The sequence below is a fragment of the Dermochelys coriacea genome, chromosome 3, assembly GCF_009764565.3.
Source record: "Dermochelys coriacea isolate rDerCor1 chromosome 3, rDerCor1.pri.v4, whole genome shotgun sequence".
Taxonomy (NCBI): Eukaryota; Metazoa; Chordata; order Testudines; family Dermochelyidae; genus Dermochelys; species Dermochelys coriacea.
Window position 1 is genome coordinate 29,030,275 of NC_050070.1, and position 21,768 is coordinate 29,052,042.

The 21,768-nt window shown below is 39.9% G+C and overlaps 1 protein-coding gene across 4 annotated transcripts in view; it reads right to left on the bottom strand.

The window, feature by feature from the left end:
* Nucleotides 1-365: 365 nt before the first annotated feature.
* The window catches only part of LPIN1 (lipin 1), a 64,051-nt gene continuing 42,648 nt past the window's right edge, over nucleotides 366-21,768 (bottom strand). For 3 of the 4 annotated variants that reach the window (XM_038396303.2, XM_043510237.1, XM_038396300.2), the window contains 10 exons: nucleotides 20,792-20,861; nucleotides 17,214-17,306; nucleotides 15,796-15,875; nucleotides 13,217-13,361; nucleotides 11,611-11,759; nucleotides 10,537-10,623; nucleotides 9,629-9,781; nucleotides 7,571-7,685; nucleotides 6,404-6,507; nucleotides 366-4,788 (listed from right to left, as the gene is read on the bottom strand). In XM_038396303.2, the coding sequence (XP_038252231.1) occupies nucleotides 4,629-4,788; nucleotides 6,404-6,507; nucleotides 7,571-7,685; nucleotides 9,629-9,781; nucleotides 10,537-10,623; nucleotides 11,611-11,759; nucleotides 13,217-13,361; nucleotides 15,796-15,875; nucleotides 17,214-17,306; nucleotides 20,792-20,861 (1,156 nt within the window). In that variant the 3' untranslated portion in view covers nucleotides 366-4,628. Of the gene's footprint in view, nucleotides 4,789-6,403; nucleotides 6,508-7,570; nucleotides 7,686-9,628; nucleotides 9,782-10,536; nucleotides 10,624-11,610; nucleotides 11,760-13,216; nucleotides 13,362-15,795; nucleotides 15,876-17,213; nucleotides 17,307-17,430; nucleotides 17,509-20,791; nucleotides 20,862-21,768 lie in introns of all 4 variants that reach the window. The other variant, XM_043510238.1, reaches the window with a different exon arrangement.

Here is a 21,768-nt window from a genome sequence, read left to right on the forward strand (position 1 = left end):
GAGGCTTGCTACGTGAAAGGGGTCACCAGTACAAAAGTCTGAGAACCACTGCTGTAATGTCTGCCTGGCTGCTCCAGACACTAAGGTGCTTTTTGACAGACAGGACTAGTGGGAGAACAGAGGCACTCTGGCCAGGCCACCTTCAATGGTATCTTCCATAAGCTTTGGCTCCCGGGCTCTCTGCAATGCCACAGGATGAATACTACAAATGCTGGATGTGACAGCAGGTAACCATGAAAAAAGACAAGCCATTACTAATGGACACAATTATCACACAACACAATATTCCACTTTCAAGTTGGCCAAAAGACACAAGGCCACAGCTGACTATTTTTAAGATGTCACAGAACTGAAATGGCAGAAAATTATTTGTCAGCTGCTTGCATTTATTACAATATATCTTTAATGTCTTTGCATTCAGCACATCAAAATGAGGTGTTACAATGATTTCCATCAGTGCATTAGACAGAGCAAATCCTGTATATAAATAGAAATGATGAGCCAAACCAAAATAAAAATAAAAAATTCCCCCAACCCCAAAAGTTGTCAATAAATTTTAGCTTTGATATAACTGATAAGATGCATATATTATCCTCCCCCTCCTATAACCACCCATGTTGAGTGGGATAGTCATTAGATTCATGAAAATAAACAATAGTCACCACCCCATAGTCTAGTTTATAATATGTCTATTGTAGAAATAGATCACATTGTGGTTTGAGTGTTTGTATTTGCACTATGTTAGCAAAAAGTATTCTTTCTGTAACAGAAACCACCATTACACTGAAAGCAGGCAACATTTTTCTTTCACGGAAAGAGTAAGAATTCCTTTAACCATTCCACTTTGTTCTTTATGAATGAATAATCCAATTTAAAGATGTATGCAGACAACTGCCTGACAGCCAAAGCAAAATATAGTGTACACTTAAAAAAATATTATAAAATGGAGTAAAATCTTTTGTTGCTAACAGAACAAACTTTTGATTTTCCAAACTGTTCTCCCCATGAGCCAATTTAATAAATATTAGCTAGGAGTAATATATACCTTTGGGTGGTTAGACAGCTACAGTCAAACTTCGACAGAGCACAATGTCCCATAGTGTAGTAGGGTCTTCAAACTGAAATGGTTTAGATCAGCTACTCATCTACACTGCCATTTTGTTTCCAATACTAAAAAATGATTAAAACTGGATTCTCTACTTATTGGCACATCAGCAAATAAATGCTATGGACCTGCCCTTCAGATGCGTTTCACTCTGGGTGAGATCAATGGGAGCTCCAGTTGCTCAGTTCTGAAAGTTAGGCCTTAAGTACTGCAGGAGGGTAACTGAACTGAGTGCATCTTATCAAGTGGCTGGGAATTTTTTATATCATAAATGCAATACTACAGGCCATTAGCAAAATAAATACAGACAGGCTATGGCTAATATGTTCATCCGGTAACTCAACAGTTAATGACAGGAGGTCATAAATAATATCTACAGAGAATAATTCATAGTTTCATACAGCTTAAGGACAGCAGGGGTCATTAGATCATCCATCCTGACTTCCTGTATGTCACAGGTGATTAAATTTTACACCCCTGTATTGAGCCTGTAGTGGGGCGTCTCCCCAGTCTCACAGAACAGCGGTTAAAAGCAGCCCTGGAGAGGGCTGCAGCTGGGAAATGAAGTGAGAACAGCTGGGGGAAGCTGAGGGAGTAGCTGACAACAAGTGTGAGCAGCTTATAAGAGGGCTGAGGGCCAGGAATTGGGGGGGTCTCACTCTAGCCCTGGAATGGGAAGGGCTAGCTGCCTGAGAGGACAGTACCTGAAGCAGGGCAGTGCTGGGGAAGGCAAGAGGATCTGGGGAGCTCCAGCCTGGCAAATGCCCAGGCTGTGGGCCTTGCTAAAGGCCAAAGCAAGTACTGGGGTTGCAGAGGTGCAGCCCAGGGATAGTCAGAGGCAGCTGGTACAACCTCCTTGTCAATGATTAGTGGCCATGACAGACTGCATCTGCCCCAGTGAGCGGGGACTAGATGATGACTGGCAGTATCCACTGAGGCAAGGTGGGTTTAGAGGGTGGGGGGTTTCCCTGGGAGGGGGTACTGCCGGGGCAGAACCTGGAGGTAAAGGGGCACCGGGGTCCGGGAGGGACATGGGGCCTGAGGCAGGTGAGCCACCAGCCTGCAGAGGGCGCTCTGGGCTGGAATCGAGCTAATTCCCAAGATGACCAGCAGGAGGTACCGCACCGGTGTGTCTTGCTTTGCTATGGAGCCTAATAACTTGTATTTGGCTAAAACATATCTTTTAGAAAGGCATACAGCCTTGATTTCAAGATATCAAGAGATGGAGAACCCACACTCCCGTGTTAAAAAATGGCGCCTTATTTCCAATTTGAATTTGTCTGGCTTCAGTTTCCTGCTGGTGGTTCCTGTTTTCTCTGCTAGATTAAAGAGCCCTTTAATATCCAGTATTTTCTCCTCATGATGGTGCTCATATGCTGCAATTAAATCACCTCTCAATCTTCTTTTTGCTAAACTAAACAGACTAAGCCCTTTAAGTCCCTCACTCTCAGGCATTTTCTCCATTCCCTGAATCATTTTTGTAACTCTTTTGTAACTCCTTTCCAATTTTTCAACATCTTTTTAAAATGTGGTCATCAAAACCTGTATGACATATTGTAGCATTGGTCTCATTGAGGCTTTATACAGAGAAAATCACATCACTACTCCTAATCCCTTGCTTATACAGCCAAGAGTCACATCATATAAATTAAAGTGTGGTTGTACTTAGAGACTGACTCTCTAAAATTGGCACCCTGGGCCCACATTGATGGTGTCTCAGGGACTCAATACCAAATTTGTTCAGTTTACAATAAAAAAGATATTTGTTTTTGTTAAAACTGCCAGCCCTGCACACTTGTCCTATGAACTGAAAGTCAAAATGTGTTTTTCCTCTTTGTCCACTAATTCTGACTTAAGTACAGCATACATGCACCTGAAATATTCTTTTCCTGGGTCAGAGATCCAGTGATGCTGCACAAGAAGGAAAGACTTTGGGCACTTGTGTAAATGATTACTCAAGATGCAGGGCAATGTGAATTGGCCCCTTGACTTTAACATCCAAAATGAGTGAGTATGCAGGGCCAGCAGTTAGAAAAATCCATATTTTGGGGCACCAATCTATTTCCCACTGCCAGTGGCAAAACGTCCATTGAGTTAAATCAGGAGCAGGGTCTATCCTTTCCTTTTAAACTGAGCAAATTTAATATGGGAGAAACTGAAATACACTAAATATGGAATCCCATGATACCATTTTCAGAAAGCAATTATGCCTTGGACATACCCCCAGCCAAATATCTTTAAAAATAAGAAAAGATAATCATTTTACTATTTATCTCCAAACACAAATGTTTTGATCATTTGGCACATGGCCAGTTGCAGTTACAATTTAAAGCAAAGCACTGCAGTACATTATTTGAAAAATGCTCTCAAAAATGATCTGCAATATTGACTCCAATGCACACAGTTAAAATTTAAGGCATCGAAAAGTAAGTAACATAAAAGAGCAGTACCTATAACCAGTGTCTGTGCAAATGAGAAAAGAAGTTTTCAGGTACAGAACTGAAAGCAAAAAGGAAGATTTCACTGATGCCAAAGATGGCCAGATGTACTGCAAAGCACACACAACTGAAATCAGGAGATGCATCCTTAACCAGCAGCAAGTTCACATTTTAGCCATAGAAAATGCCTCACAAAATACTTTTCAGTTTTGATAAATCCCTTGAAGCTGTCAGCTCCAGCAAAGTGCAACTCAGTGCAATCAATGGGTAAAATCTTGACCTTACTGATGTCAACAGGAGTTTTGCCATTTACTTCAACCGGGCCAAGATTTCACCTAATGGGTCAAATTCTTCCACTTGTATACTTACACTTTGCCTTAATCCAAATGGACTGCTTTTGGAGTAAGGTACTGCTCAAGGTGAGTAGCGTTATCTGATTCTGTCATCATGTTTTTATTTCCCTTACTTTCAATTCACAGTGTGCATTATTTATTTCCCAGAAAAAAAAAAAGCCAATTTAAACCAGCTAAAGTTTTGTCCCAATAACTCTTATACGATCCTATGCTTGTTTGGGAGGGGATTACTGTCCGTTCTTTTAAATGGAGGGATTTTTAATTTGACAGAGGTCGCAACCTGTACAGACATACAAACTGGTGTCAGGGTGTTGAAACCCTGCCCTTCCCATCCTGCTAAATGGAAGGGGGTTCTGGCTCAATGGGAGGGTGGTTCATGGCAGACAGTGTGGAAAAGGTTGAGAACCACTGGTGGGGTTTTTTAACTAAATCTTAACATATTTTTAACTGAAAACCAGTATCATTGCACTTGTAATTGATCTTTTTTTAAGAAGACTGTTGCACATTTTGAGCATGTTGGCTGAGAAGTTGGAACCACCACTCCCATTCCTAATTATTGGAAATATGACTTTAAGCGTGGAAACACAGTTCCAAATTTGCTTTTAACAAATGAATGCAATGCTCACAATAGCACATATTCCAGCTGACCAGTCCAAGGCAAAAACCAAGTTGTGTCCTTTAAATATAAGATAACCAGTCCTCTGAACTGAGGCCAAGAGGCTGTAGGTGAATTTAAGATGAGGACGGATGAATATCCTGGTTTTCAAAAGGTGGTAGTGGTTCCCTCCAGTACGTGAACTGACTGTAGGTATCAGAACAAGGGAAGTCTGAAGAATGGCTTCTTTTCAGCAAAGGAAACAGGTGATCAACCACCTCACAGAGTCTGACGTAACTGGGGGGAAAAATTACTGTTTAAATCATCTCAGATTGTTTATTTATTTTGTTTAAAAATAAAGATGCCCACCCAAGGCTCTAGGAACCCTAATGCATGTTACCAATACAATTTAAGGCTCATCTGCATGAAATGATCAGTCCAACCAGCTGGCTTCCACCCCTTCATCGACATTCATTTTGAGCAGATGTTCAAAGGGTTATGTGTTGGAAAGCAGAGTTTATTGCAGCTTATTTTGGAAATGGTTAGATGGTGAAGCCCACATAGAAGAATTATTTATTAAAAAAAACAACCATTAAGGCCCAGATTTTCAAAAGTAACTAGAAATTTGGGGTTTCTCCTTTTCTGGGTCCCCAACTTGAGACATCCCAAAGAGGCTTCATTTTTTTCCAAAAGAACTGAGTACTCACTCTCTGACAATCTGGTCCCTTTCAGGTGTCTCAAGTGGAGAATCCAGGATTGCAGGCACCCAAAAATCATTAGTCACTGTTGAAAATTTGGACTAAAATGTTTATGAGGTTTCAGTATCTCAAACCATATTCTTTCCACCTGGCTGACTCACTGCAGCATCCTGATGTTTATCATACCACCACGTTGTAACAATCCCACTACTGTTCCAGGACTGCTCACGTGCAGTGACTGTAGCGTGATAACTATACGCACTATTTCTTTCCCCCCCCCCGTAACTCTATTAAATGATTTTTTTAAAATGTCTTTGTAACCTGCTGCGAACCATTCTGTGTACCTCTCAGATATAAGGAGTACGAACCCTCACTCACACTAGTGAGCAGTTATTCACACAAGTAGTGTTACTGAGTCAACGGGAATGCTCCTGTGAATAACTGTCCAACAGTACGAATAAGAGGTTCACATTCTGGCTCATAGACACTAAGAGAATTAAAGGGGGACACACATTTAAATCTACATTTGTCTGATTTTTTTTTCTGTCCACTATTGTTACCAGTTTACCCTTAGGTTCCTATAACTGAAAGAGAAAAATATAGTTATTTATATTTTTTCACAGCCTGATTGTAGAACCCTGCTCATGTGAGTAGTTCTGTTAACTGTAATGGGATGTCTAGTGTGTGCAAGTGCTTCCAAAATCAAGCCTTCAGGTTGTTTAAACTCTGGAAAATTCCCATTAACTTCAATTGGACAGCGATTAGTGTATAGCCACTTTTAGCTGTGCCCACTATATAGTTAGTTTCAGCTTTTGTTTGCCTAAGTCTTTCACATAGAAACCCTGACAAGGGGAAACTTTAAAGAAAGAATTATTTAAAGATCATAAAACATGGCAGAGGGACTCGGGAAACTACATTTAACTTATTTTTGAAACTGACTGCACTAGAAGTGGACAGCATCCCTGTAAGCAAATAAAATAAACCTTTTTTTATTTTTTTTAATTGCTGGCTCAGTGAGTATCTTTCTTGTTAGTTCAAATAATGTCAAGTGGAGACTTGGTATTAAAGTAATCAAATGTTATATCAATCCAAATATTTCATTTTAAATGAGGAAACCTTTTAAAATAGAGCCAAATAAATCCTTGGTTTAACTCTCATTGTCAACTGGGTGATGAATTTGGCCCATGAAGTATTCAGGACAAATTACTACTTACGATGAGATGTTGGTTTTTGCATGCTCTTGTATAAGTTCTCCTTTGGGATTAACTGTGAATATTCTGTTTAAAGAGACCCCCACTTGCTTGTAGGAATAAACATCCTGGCAAAAAAGAAAAAACTTAAACTTAAAAAAAATTAAACCATACTTCTGCCTGTGCACAATACATTTTATTCTTTATAGAATATATAGTGCAGAATAATATATAAAGAATACTGAAGTGCAAAGTATTTGTACTGGATATACATGTGTTATCCTGCATCTGAAGCTCTCATAGCATGTTATTAACATTAACTAAGCTTAACAAAATCCATAGGAACTAAGAGCTTGTCTACATGGTGCATTAGTGTGCACCAGAGAAGTGTAAATTCTTGTCCAGCATGTCAGACATTTAGTGGCCCATGTGGACCCTGCTGGAATGTACTACAAGTTCCCTAGTACATATTAGCATAGTGCTGTTTGTAAAATGGGTTCTGTTAATGTGCACTAGGGAACTTTTAGCGTAGGGCAGCAAGATCCAGATGGGCCAGTTAGCATGCTACACACTAATGCAGATTAGAATTTACTCCCCACTGGTGCGCACTAATGCACTGTGTAGACAAGCCCCAAATTATAATAATTATTAAAGGAGATTAAACAGACACAGGGGTACAATTTTTCAAAACTGGCTAAGTAACTTTGGAGTCTAAGTCCCTCTGACTTTCACCTGCCAAATTTTGCCTTGGTTTATACTACACCAACCACACGTTGCTCACTGTGGTTGTGCTGTGTGAATGGGAGTGGAATTTGGACACACATTTCTAACAGCACCGAAGAAAGGAACTGTTCTCAGTGTTTTCAAACAACTTTACAGATTTTAAATTCAGTTAGGCTGTCAACCACCTGGGATTGCTGGGACTGCTAACTTATGCAAATACATATGTCTCTACTGCTACCTTGCCCTCCATGTTTGTCTCTTTATTCACCTATTGCATATCATCTACATCCTAAACTGTGAAGTTTCTGAGTGAGAGATACTAGCTTTACATTATTCGTTTTTACAGGGCCTAATAAAATGTGGCCTTAATTCCTATTTGAGGTCCTGAGGCATTACCACAAAAGAAATACTGAATAACAACAGCACTTTTGCACTTCATTGTCAAAAATAATCACAGCTATTACTTACGGCAGGTCTGTTTCCAAAGGCAGCATAAAAGGGTTCTGTGTTCGGATGAAACAAATGTTTGATGTCTGTCAGACACTGAACTTTAAATTTTTCTGGCTTCTTTTCTATCACTTCCCTAAAATAAAAAGGAGGTATTTCATAAGTACATCCGCTATTTTATTTTTATTTTATGTAATACATTTCATCTAGTCAGATTCTAGCACTGAAAACGTCCATACAACTTCATTTAGAAGCCAGAGCTCCTATTAAATGTAAATGTTTGCACAGATAAAGTTCACAGTAAAAACAAGCCTCCTAAACAAGGGGGCTTTTATTAAAAACAGTGTGGTAAAGATGTGGCTACTAAACAAGGGTAATGAACTATAGACAGCAGTTTCTAAATAACAATGTATGGTATATGTAATATAATGATATAAACTGCCTTAATGAAAACTGCAGAATGGGTCAATAGATTATAATGGCCTTCCCTTTGTATAGCTTCTCTACGCTCTCTCTGGGATTTAAATTTCACCATGTACCAGATGCAAAGGACTACCTCCAATTAAGCTACTTCCACTGGTGAGGTCATCCATCAATGACAATTAGAGGTAAGTAAAGACAAATGCATCTTCTAATTCTCTTTAGTGCTTCATTACGGAATAATGAATAGAGGAGCCAGTTCATCTCTGGGCTGCAGCCCTTTCACAACTGCCTCTCTTGGCAAAATGGGACCAAACAGGTGACAGAGTTGTCCCCGAGGGAATTCCCATAAGAGAGAGCGAATCCTGCACTGTGAAGAGTTGGTGTAGCTGGCCCTGCACCATTCCCCATAGCAGACCCCAGCCCAGGAGCACACCAATGGAATGCTACCAGGGAAACTGAGGCATGGCTGGAGTGCTGTTGGACTCTGGCTATTGGCAGCTGTATGAGAGGAGCAACAGGCAGCCAAGTACAAGCCAGGCCAACCTTCAGGTAGCTCTAAATTGTATCGGGAGTTGAAGCAGCTCCCCAGATGACTCAGGGATCAAGGAGGCGCAAAGGTGGGAGGAAAGCCACCTTTCCCCAACCCACACAAACCCTGAGCCAGAACTCCCCAAAAGCCATGATGGTTAAATCTATCACTAAGAATGACTCACATGCAGTTATTTTGTGACAGCCTATATGTCACTGATACTAAAAGCATTTATGTGGGGAGATAGAAGGGATACCCTTTGGCCAACTGTCTAAAATATATGCAGAAAGAAGTAATATTTGAAGATATCTGAGATGGAGAGTGGAAGGCAAGGAAAGCTACTCTTTTATTATCCCTAGCTACAACATAGCCAAGGTTTCCCATATTTGAGTACACTGAGTGATACTGATTGACACATAGCAGACTGTCAGTAGAACATTTCAAAGAACATCCCATTAACAATTTTAATGAAATAAACCTTTTCATAGCAGCGCTTAACAACCCACAGTATTTTCAGTAGTCACTTAACAAGCTTCATTGAAGTAGAAAGTAGATATTAGTTTCACTGTGTGACATGTTAAGCTATGTGTTTAAAACTTATTATATTTGATTTCCATGTCCACCCAGTTTAGTTTCACAATCAGAAAGAACCACATTCTCTTTGTAACATTCTGTGATACGGTTGAGTAAAATATGCATTTCCACATGAAACTGAATGTGACATTTTTGTTAAGTAGCTCGTCAAAAACCACTGAAATTGATCAATACTCTTCTGTAAAAAAAAATTCATGTAAAACATGTACACTGTCTGACAGACATTGCACACTGATTGCCATTAAAAAGTCAGCATTCATGAAGGTACTGATAACTAGAAATATCCAGGGTAACTGTGTAGTGAACAGGTGGTATCTGTTGGCAAATGCTGATTTTTTTTTTATTGGCTACCACTGTAAAATGAGACCTGTCTTAAGTAACCATCTAAGATACTAGCAAACTTTGGTTGCCTACTAGAGGTTGATCTTCAATGAAAAGCTGCACCAACTCCTACTGGAAACTTTGAAAATAATTTAAAGTGGTCACGTAAGAGGTGAATTTTGTATTGGGTACAAGCTACTACCTAATGATACCTGTGAAAGGCTGAGAACAAGCTGCTTGGACTTAACAACACAGGTCCTTGAGGTAGCACTGTTCCTCGTTCGTTGACCCAGTGCAAATATCCTCTCGTCATGTCTGCCATTCCTATAGCACGTGCCGAGCAATACAGAAACTTGTACCCATTTCTATTACATAAATAAACAAACAAACCAGGAAGAAATTACTTTAAATAATAAAGTGGACATTTTCACAATTGTGGTATTTTATTTGCCTAGGACATAAGCCATGACTATTAGAGATTCAGATCTTTAACCTCTTTCAACCATAAGAACTCACAAATTATTATTAAGGAGTAAAAACATTACAAGCCAGATAGCAAAAATCTGCATAGCTCCAATGAATTCACTGATTTATACCAGAAGAGGAGAATCTGTATCAGAGATTTGTATGGCTCCCACATGAAATCTGGCTCTGTGTATTTGCATCACATCCCTCCCAATTTACTGAAATGAGTCCTCTTAAGAAGAGACATTATGCATCCAGCAACAACGTTTCATCAACCTTACTTTAAATGGAACCCACCTGTGGGGCTTTGTCATAGCAAAGGCCCTTATCTTGCATTTTGACTACCATAATCCTCTCTCTGACACTGATGCCATCAACCTTCCCTTCCCCCACAACATCAGCTCTTTGCATCCCTCTACAGGTTCTCCCTTCATCACTGCATCAAGCACAAGCTTCTTGTCCTCACTTTTAAGGTCCTTCACCATTTAGCCTAATCCTAATCATCCCATCCAATTTCCTGTTGTGGGTGTAATTTACCCATTTCTTATATTCACCATTCTTGTAAATAGTTGCTGGACACCTGGGGCTGTGAACAGGCATCTGGTTTTGCATTTAAATTGAGAGAAATTAACACAAATATTTGCTGAATACTTACTGGCTCACTTTATGGTACAACTTTGCAATCCCTTGGTGCGTCCAATCCTTGCCAAGAGTGGGCAAAATATGGCCTAAAGTATCTGACCTGAATAAAGATGGGGAAAAACAGAGCAAATGCACTGCAAGAAATAACTTCCAAAGAACAGGCAGAAGCAACTTTAAATGTTTTTTTAAGGAAAGGGTGGTACTGATACATGCCCTCCTAAGCATTCATTGGCTAGCAGAGTGGGCTGATAGTCTTTTGGCTAATGCACTGGCCTGAGATTCAAGAGATCAGGGTTTTAGTTCAAGATATGGCACAGATCTTTTGTGTGACCTTGGCAAATAGCTTAATCCCTCTGGCTCAGATCCTCAAAGGCATCTACCTCCCATTGATTTCACTGGGAGTTAGGGCACCTACATTCCCTTGAGGATCTGGGCCTCAGTTCACCATCTAGAAAATAAGGGAAATAGCTTTACTGGTTCCAGTGATATTCCCCATTGTAAGTATAATGAATTTAGTATTACTATTTATGTTATGTAGCACCAGAGGCCCCAACCAAGACAGAGGGCTCCACTCTGAAAGGCATTGCGCAGATACAATCAGACAGTCCTTGTCTTGACAAAGCAGTGAAGTGGCATAGTCAATACCCAATCAGCTCAGTAGCAGATATAGACCCCAGATTCCCTGACTCCTATTCTGGTGTCCTGTCCACTAGATGACACTGCCTTGTCCCACTGGATTAGCTCTGGAATCTGTCATATCTCTAACACCAGAATGAACATCACTCCAACGTGCCTCACAGATGGGACGCGGCAAAGAACTCACTGAAGTTCATTTTAATGCGGTGATAAGCACCATAGAAAAGCCTATAAGTAACAAACAGATCAACATTATGGCACATACCAACCTTTAACAATCCAGTCAATGTAACAGGATTGTTTTTTGCTTCATTGGAAAAGCAGGTTAAACATGAAAATTCAAAGCCTGAACACAATGGTCCCTTGCCCCAACCCTACGTCAATAACAACTTTTTGAGCCTGAAAGAGATATTGCCTGGTAGGTAAAATCTTGCCTTGTTTGTCATCTTACCTTGTGATAGTTCCATCGATGTCAGAAATAATAACCTTGTCATCCCAATTCCATAAGTAGATGATGCCTTCACAGCGGCACGTGCCTTGATATTGTGTCGTAACACTAAAGATCACATCATTAGGGCCATTCTTGAGCTTCAGACTTTTCTGTGAAACATTATTAGCAAGATCAAATTGTGCAGGTGAAATGGACAAAATAGTATAAACACAAATGGGAGAATGCCAATTGCCTTAGGCATGTGTTAATCTCCTTCCTGTCATGGGACTATCTACCGAATAATGGAAGCAGAGTTTGGCTGCAAGGGCCATGCTGTGCCCTTGATTCATAAGCTGAATTAAAAACAATAATTTGTAATCAGTGTCACAGTATGGCCTGAAGTGATCATGGCAGCAAAAAAAGACTGGCTTCAAGCCCCTGCAAAACTACTGCATCTGAAAAATAAGCCCCCCCAGGCTTTGTATACCCCTGCTCACAATTTGTATATCCCTGCTCTCAATTTGTTACAGAATATGACCAATAAACCATATCTGTATCTTAAGGCAAATTCTGGACCTCTTGCCATCTACAGAGAACACTCTCATCTAGCCACATGGGAGTGGTGGGCTGCCTAATGTTGTATTCCACAAGTATGTTTACTTCTGAAAATTAATTAGCTGTGTGTGTGGATGCGAGAAAATGCATTTTCCTAAATAGCCATATTTTCCAAAGTAAATATTAATACCCTGGGCTTGAACAGCAACAGCATTATTTATCAGCATTAGTCACAACACCTCTGTGCAGAGGAACTGAAATTAATATGGTCCTGGTCACACTAAATTCATAAACAGCTCTTTTAGGAGCTGCTATCTTCTGTGTGTGTGCGCATGTGTGAGGGGGGAGGGAGAGAGAGAGAAAAATACACACACACACAGCACCTGGCCCCTTTAAGCCAGGTAAAAGAGCTGGAGCAGCATAAAGGAGGCTTAAATGCCTCATTTCCAGCTGGTGGAGGATTCTTCTTGTGCACGACAGCCATAAGGCTGTCCTCGGAGAACTCCCTTACAAAACTTGGCGTAGGGTGCATGCTGGGGACAGGAGCAGAGTCAGATGGACTATCAGGGAAAGGACCATAGCACACATCACTGTGCTGATTCCTGGCAGCACTGCAGGCCGTCAAGCAGTTCAGGGACGCTGCCCTAACTTAAACAGTCCCCCAGCACTGTCTAAATTGTTCCCAGGGCCTCTTCAGCCCCAAAGGCAGCCCCGATAGGAAGGGTACAAAGGTCCCTTAAAACCACTCACATCCACACCTGGGCTGCCAGTTCTGTGCCACGGCTCCTAGAGGCACAATACAGAATTTCATCCATGACACAGAAGTTCACAGATGCGTTTAACTGTAGGCTGCCATTTTGGCAGACCTCAGTCTCTTGATTTGTCAATACAACACCTTTTCCATTAAGCATGAGATCTACTTCAAACATTAAGACATTTTTTAAAATTTCGTAAGGCCTTGTAGTCAGCACAAATACTAAGAGTTTGTTAACCCTGTGCTAGCCTGAATAACTGCATTGTGCCTGTTGAGCTAGAAATGACATTTCAGAAGGAATATGTAAAAATAACTCACAAGCTGGTCAGAAGTGAGTCGAAGTGTCTTTTTGTAACTGATTCCTGACAATAATGAGAGATGACTGGAGTTTGTTTGTAATGACCCAATGTTTGGTTTTGCAGCTCTCGGGTCTTCATCACTTGAAGAAGATTCATCCTTTAGTCTGGAACATCACACAGACAGAAAACGATGCTATCATCTCTCAGTAAATGCATTTGGGTATCATTAAAAATACATTAGCATTGACTCACTGAATAAGTCAATTGATTCTCTGTTTCTAAGTACTGTCTCTTGGGAGGTTATTTACAACATGACTTTAGAAATATATCAATGAAGTACTGAATTCTCATTCACGCACGTCTTCCATTATTCATATTTGGGTTCTTCGAGCTATTCACTTGTCTGTTTGCTAGTATTGTCACTTTAAGTTAACAGACTTAAATTACAGTCCATGTTGACTCATTAAAAAACTCAAACAAGGTATAAAATCTGTTAGCTAATGTGAGCAACAACAAAGAAGTTTCATTCTAAGGAAATAAAGCAGAAAAGAAAAGAATTTATTTAATCTATGAAGAGTTCAGCAATTAGAGAATAAACCCAGAACATGACGAGTGCAACTTTCTAATGGAAAATAACATGCACCATCCATTCTTTGTGAAAGCCGCAATTTTTGTCAATAGGATTATATTTTTACTGACAACTTTGGCAGGATTGCCCTACTCAAAATGTTAAAATGAAATGCCAGCAACTTTTTGTTCCTGTGCCCGATATTAGTTTAAGTATGCATCATTATAAAACTATTTTTCCTACCATAATTGTTTTTAAAAACCTGTCAAGGAACATTTTTCACATAAGAAAGAATTTTAATGGTAAACAGAACTGTCATATTAGGTAGTAGTTTCAAATATTCTTAACATACTGCCAATGTGACTTCTAATATATCACTGTTAACATTCTTTTCCATCACAGCTGGCTCTGCATGTTGGGAAGTCCTGACCCTGGTGTCATAAATACTGCATGTTGTGATTGGCAGCATTTAAAGCAATAGCCCGTCTGACTCTGTGGTTGCTATATCTGGCCTAAAAACTGCTTGCTACTCAATATTCTATTTGCCATAGAATGGTTTTCAGCAACAAATCCTTCCTGATCTGTTTCTGAAGTCAGTTAAAACTCAAACATGAAACAGTAATTAAGGAGTGAAGTGTGATTGAAGTTCCGATATTGTTTCAAGGCTGGGTCTTTAAACCAATATGTAAGGGACAACAGAATTAAACGTTACTGATGAATAATGTGTCCTCTCAGGTCCACTCATGGATCTTGTAGATTTGGGATAATGTATGTTATTGAGGCAGCAGAGTATGTGCCACACATTTAACATGCCAGTCTCTGGTCTCCAAAACAAAAGGTGGCTCCCAGTGCTTAATTTGTAATGAAAGAGGTGCTGGTCCTCAATCAATTTTTTTTACATTCATAACTGATGCAGCAAAGGTGCTGGAGCTGTGAACTGCCAAGCCTAGAGGTGCCAGGGTACTGCCCTGGCACAAACTAACCACTGGTGGCTCCTCATTCCAGCTAATTCTCCTGGATTGCAATGTCAGCCTCCAAAAAACCTCAAGCTAATTTAGCATGTGTAAGCTATAACTGAATCTGGGTCTTACTACCCCCTCTCCAGCTCTGGCAGATCTGAGTGAGGACAGCACGGAAGCAGGCACTGCTGTATTCATGGTAAGCCACTCAGTTATATGCCCATGGGATTTGGACTGTGCAAAAAGGCGACCAGGCAGGATACAGCTACTGTCTGCTACTTCATCCCCATGGGACTTCAGCAGATAACTTAATGCTGGCCCTGCAGAATCCTCCTTAAGTGGAGATTCAGGGGCCAGCAAGAGATACTACAAGAGCTGCATAAATTAGGAGGATCTGCTGGCTTTGAAAACTCTTCTTCTGCTTCTCCCTGGAAGAAGTAATAGAAAGCTGTGGCGTTTTCTGTCCCCTGCATGAGAGAGATGGAATAAGAATCCCTCTGAAAGGAACAGCTTATGCTCCTGAGTCTCCTCAGATATGCAGAAGCAAACAGGGAGATGTCAGACTGCAAGTCTTCATAAATCAGGGGATATTACAAGGATCTAGGACATTTTGATTTCAGTGAGGTGCAAAAAGCTTTGGAAACATCCGCCCGATTTTTATTTATTTGTAGGTCCTTCTAAACTTCCTGCATCTGGCTAGGATCGAAAACAGAAGGGCTAACATATAAGGAGAGAGAGAGTAGTCATAGAGATGCCAGAACAAGAAAGTCCAGTTTTACAGACTTAAGTTTGGAAAAGACTCATTAAAGTACTGCAGCCCCACAACCTGGCCCTAGATAGAATCCCCCACACTTCATCAGCTTAGGCTTTATGGAGGTGAAGTGGATTTTACCATGGGTGAATTTCACCAACATTAAGGGATCAAATATAGATATAGGATAGCATAACAGATTACAAATCTCAACCAGATCTCATTACTTCCCCTGCTCTGCCATTGAAAAACTTGAAGTATCCTGCTTTCATTTTTCAATGGTCCAGAGTTACTTTGGCTACAACCCTCTTTTTGCACACCTGTCTGCAATGCTCATTTGTGATGACTCCTCTTCTGTAGTAAGCACATTCCCACTCAAATCTTGCGTTGGCTTGGTTTCCTAAAACACAGATATGAGAAGTTGTGAATTCCATAGTAGACAGAAAGAGGACATATTTAAAGGAAATAATCTTTTTGGCTAAATCCTGCTTGCTTCACTCATGTAGATATTCCTATTGCTTTCACCAAGACTATAAATGTGAGAAAGGCAAGCAGGATTTGGTTCTGTGCATGTATATGAAAAAAAAAATCAAGCGTTTACTGTAGGAAATTTTTTGCACAGAGCACTATAATACCCGCAAGTATCAACCACAGCAGAAACTGAAATTTGTTTTTCTTTGGCAGATACAGAGAGAGAGCAGATTTCAAAAGGCAAGAATTGGTGGAAATTGTGGGACCAGACACTCACTGCTCAGAAACTCCATTAACAAAACCTACTAACCAAACCTATTTTGGGCAGACTTAGCTCTGATAATTTAATCTCAAATGATGAAAGTTACACAAAGCTATCATGGAAACAAATGGACAGCAATAACTAAAGCTTTTTCTACCTAATTGTAGCTGTCACAGCTCAGTTTACAAGGGAACACTTCCAAGAAGGCTGTCATAGAATTCAGTAAATTGCAGAAAAATATGGCAAGAAAAACAAATTATATGAAGCTCATAACTAAAGTTCACAAGAATGACTATTTTATGTAAACTTAGAAAACTCAAGTATCAGATATTTCAACTTTTTAAAAATGAAATGAAGACTATCAGAAGTTTTAGAGATTAAATATGTCAAATGGGCAAGAGAACAGTGGTTATTATAGAACTTACACAGTGCTTCAATGTTCATAAACAGCTTTGAAGATGTAATTAAAGCACCCAATCCCCAGAGAGTGTTGAAAAACGGGCTGTTGAGGGATTAACAAAAAGTGATGAAACACCTTTCTTTTATTTTTTCATCCAAATTTAGCTTTTGCTGTCATTTTCCAGCAAGCTCTAGTAATAAATATCATTATCCTTCAAATGTGGAAGCAGAACTGTAGAAAGGGTGAGCAACTTGCCCAATGACATACATTAAGTTAGTCGCACAGCCAGGGTAAGAACTCAGCAGTTCTTGGTCCCCATGTCCCTGACTAATCTATTAGCTTATGCTGCCAAAGGTAGATGCAGTGAATACAAATGTAGAAGTGAAATAGACAAATGTTTTAGCTAAGGGCCTTATTCACTGAAGTCAATAGGAGTCTTTCCATTGACTTACGGGCTTTGGATTAAATGCCTTTCTGGTGTGTGTCCTAAATCAAACTGGGTATTGTCCTGTCTGTAGAAGTACAACCTCTAGAGGATGCATATGTAAAATACATGAGATTCAAACCTTTGCCAAAAACTAACTCCATCTGCTTTTTAAACTTACCTCTTTGATAGTGCTATTCCTCCCTCGCCATGAAAACCACCATCTTCCGCCTTTCTTGGGCATCTTATCCCTCATAATAGATTCCACAGTGGCCTGTGATAAATGGATGGTAACATAAATAATGGAACAAAAGAAAGGGAGAACCTGACACATGCAAACAAAGGAAAATGAGGAACACAATTTCAACCAAGGATAAACAGAAGAAAAGGAAACATACTGTCTGTGGGCCATAAATTTTATAAAAGCAAAACCTAATGGCATCCAGAACTGCACTGAAGTAACTGAAGCACGAATACTTGAGGAGTTTTTAAAGGAAAAAGAAAAGGTCAAACCAAAAAAGAAAAAGAAAGCATAAAATGGCATTAGTATAATGTCTAGCATGGGTAAATAATCGTCTGATTTGAGGTTGTTTAGTGAAAATTGTAAGTTACAAAAAATATAAAAAAACAGGTGATCAGCTTTTGGAAGAGGTCTCAGGTACAAAGGCTACAAACTAAAGGGCAAGATGGTGGGTTACTCTCTCTAAAATAAAACTAACATTTGTAAAAAATGTATCATCCATTTGTGGGGAGTAGTGGGGTTACTATTTCATAGGAATTTAGAGATGACATGTGCTGGATTGACAAGGACTAGACCCTACAGTTATCTATCCAGAGATACAGTGTGGAGGGCAACAGCGCATACTTCCCTTCAATAACTCAACACCCAAAGTGTCTGATCCATGATTTGGAGTGATCATTTCCAAGGGTGAAAGGATTTCGTTTGCACACCCATGAGCCCTTGGCCTCTCTACTAAAACTACAAGGGTGTCAGTGGTGTTTTGCAACCTGCCTATAGGACTACTCAGGGAGAAGGACATTTTTATGGAAATATATGATGGCCTCTTCTCATTTAAGGTTGCAACCAGCTTTCCACTGAAAGCCTGATTTTGCCCCTCCTCTCCAAAGATCAGTGTAAAATTGTGTAGGTGATAAGGGATATTGTAAGACAAACCACAATCAAATCTAAGTTCTATTAGTGGTTAGGAAGATGAGAAGCAGAGTTCAGCTACAGCATCCATCTCTCTCTCTCTATTAGGTTTTTCAAAGGCTCCCTTTTACTGTTGCATCTAAAATGCATAAGAATGGCCATACTGGGTCAGACCAAAGGTCCATCTAGCCCAGTATCCTGTCCACCAACAGAGGCCAGTGCCAGGTGCCCCAGAGGGAATGAACAGAACAGGTAATCATCAAGTGATCCATCCCATCACCCATTCCCAGCTTCTGGCAAACAGAGGCTAGGGACACCATCCCTGCCCATCCTGGCTAATAGCCATTGATGGACCTATCCTCCATGAATTTCTTTTTTGAGCCCTGTTATAGTCTTGGCCTTCACAACATCCTCTGGCAAGGAGTTCCACAGGTTGACTGTGTGTTGTATGAAAAAATACTTCCTTTTGTTTGTTTTAAACCTGCTGCCTATTAATTTCATTTGGTAACCCCTTAGTTCTTGTGTTATAAGAAGAAGTAAATAACACTTCCTTATTTACTTTCTCCAGTCATGATTTTATAGACCTCTATCATATCCCCCCTTAGTCGTCTCTTTTCCAAGCTAAAATGTCCAGTCTTCTTAATCGCTCCTCATATAGAAGCCGTTCCATAACCCTAATAATTTTTGTTGCCCTTTTCTGAACCTTTTCCAATTCCAATATATCTTTTTTGAGATGGGGCGATCACATCTACACGCAGTATTCAAGATTTGGTCACCCAGAGAAAGATAGTGAGATAAATGGCAGAATGGTAAAACTGACCAAATAAGCTTTGGGGCTTCTTTTAAAGAAATGCAAAAAAGCAGAGGAACAATTTGAGTCAAAATGTGAATTGTTGAGAGTAATGGCTCCAATTCAGCAAGATACTTACACACATGCCTAACTTGGCACACGTGTCTGGTTCCATTGACTTCAACTGGACTACTCAGAAGCTTAAAGTTAGGCATGTGCTTAAGTACCTTGCTGAATGGGGGCCAACATCAACTATTGCTTTGCAAAAGTTCCAAGTTCACATTCACTTCATACAATCTCTTCTGACAAAATATAAAACCCATAACATTTCAATGACTCAGTTCCATTGTTGGAACAAGTCAAAGCTCTACCAAACCAATTAATATGTATGAAAATAAGTAAGAAGATCAGTTGGAAGATCAGTAATAGAAAGCAGGATGGTAATATTTTCAGGGTTATAGTTCATCCAAGTAAATCTTTCCAATCTAATGTATTGCTCAGTACCTGTTACCTCATTTAATTAGCCTGGTTCATTCTAGAAACTTTCCAACATTTGAAATGTAAATATTGGTTTTAAAAAAACAAACGTAGTGCATTTATTTATGAATTATATTTTTATTGATAACGCAGGAGAATAAGGGTGAAATTAACTTCAGTGGGGTTAGGATTTCATCCTGAATCTTCTAATTTATCTACCAAAGACATAGATCTTAGCAAAATGTTTGCAATGAAACACCACTCTTCTGGTTTTGTGTTTCATTACAAACTCACAAAGTTTACATGGAGCCTGGGCAGATGTACGCTGTTACATTAGAACCATGCATATTTGCAGCTTCAGATGATTCTCACAGAAAGCGAGAGTAATGTAGTGGTACCCAGTAACTGTCGGTTTGAGGCTCTGCATGAGTTTAGATTCCAAACTCAAAGTGACATTAGGGGGATTTGAACTCGCATGGGTCAAAACCAAAGACATCATTTGTGTGCAAAGCAAATCTAGGTATAGATCTTTTTCCCAACAGTGTCCTCTCAATAAGCCCTAAACTGTGGCAAGCACTTTTAAAATGTTATAAATCTCCCTGCTTGAACGCATGCCTCTTTTCTGACACTTTAAAGCAAGGGCTACTACTTCTGGAATAGTTGTCCATTAACTGCAAACCTCTAGTCACTATTTCTACTGAAACTGTATACTCTCTGCAGACGTAATAGAAGGTACAGACACCAAATATTCAATTACAGCACACAGTTACCTGTAAATATAACCTATGGTTACAAGCCAGTGAATATTAATCAAAGGAGAAAAGGGAGGATAAATCATCAAGAACGGTCATCCTCTTTTGGACTTTATAATCCTCTAGATATTTTCTGAAGTTTTATAAGCTAGCAAATAAATACAGACCAAATTTAGGACTTATCTACCTAGGGAAGTTAGAGTGTAGCAAGGCAGAGTGTGAATTTATAGTTCACTAGCTAGTCTGCACTAACTCCCTGTGTGGACACTCTTGCTGCACATTAGAAGTGCCTTTGTAAACTTTAGCTTAATACAGTAATTCCCCATGGGATTTAGTTCAAAGTAACTAGAGTGCTGTATATAGCCCAGTTCCCATGTAGACAAGCCCTTAGTCCTGCTTAATTTTGGGTTGAATTTGGCCCTATGTTGTCAGCACAAGCTATGTGACTGCTTATGTGTGAATGGCTCCTACTGATGTGCAGACTCTCCTGTAAAATACAGTAGCTTTCTCTGCCTTCATAAATTTCAGTTCATGAAATGAAAAACGCTACAGCTCATGCTTTCCCAACTGACTTTCATGTTCAATCTCACCTTTGGCAAAGGTTTCTGGAATGCTTGCATTGCCAGTAGAAGTGGAGCAGCTGTTGTCCAGTTGTAGTACCTGGGAAATCAAAAAAGTTTGTGTACTGTTACATTTTGTAATACCATCTATCCCAATCCACAGCCTAACAGTAACTGCACAGTCAGTTAAAGCAATGGAGTTTATTTAAATTAAAGAATAAAGCCATGAAGTTCAGATTTGGATCTGCAAATCCATGTCCTACTTAGACTACTTTGGTTGTGTCTATTTATTAAGGCAAAGTTCCAGTAAAATGTTAACATCATACTTTACTTATTCAGGATGAGGTTAATATTCAAAGAACCTGGTTAAAGACTCTGGCTTGCTGGCTGGGGAATCCTCCTCCTCTGAATTGCTGTAAAGGGTGACCAAATTCCCAAATACCTATCCTCACCTTGGTGCTTCCATTGAGTACATACCTAGTATAAAAGTTTTTCCAGTACAAGGACAGTGCATATTTACTATACCACAATTCCACAGGAGGAGAAGACACATAGGAGATCATGAAAGAAAAGCTAAGCCCCAAACAGAAACTGTATTTCTCATCCATTCCTCACATCTGTACCATAGCTCAGGGACCTACATTTTCTATGAGCCACCTGTATTGCTCTTCGCCCCTTCAAGGCGCTGTACAAATGTTCAGGTTTGAGTTCTGTGAGGTGCTGACTTTCTTCTGTGGTGTGCTGAGGGCCTGCAACTCCCATGGCACTTAGGAAGCTAAATCCTCAGTGATGCCGACCAACTGCCCATGAGAGTGAGGTCTGCACAGCACCACACTCGAGGTCTCCAGCATCTTACCCAATCAGAACTTCCCTAATTAGTCCTCTCCTCACTACACCCTTGTGAGGTAGATAAGTGGTATTATCCCCATTTTACAGATCAGGAAATAAAGGCAAGAAATTAAGCAACTTGTCCAAAATCACACAATGAGTCAGCAGAGAGATGAGGG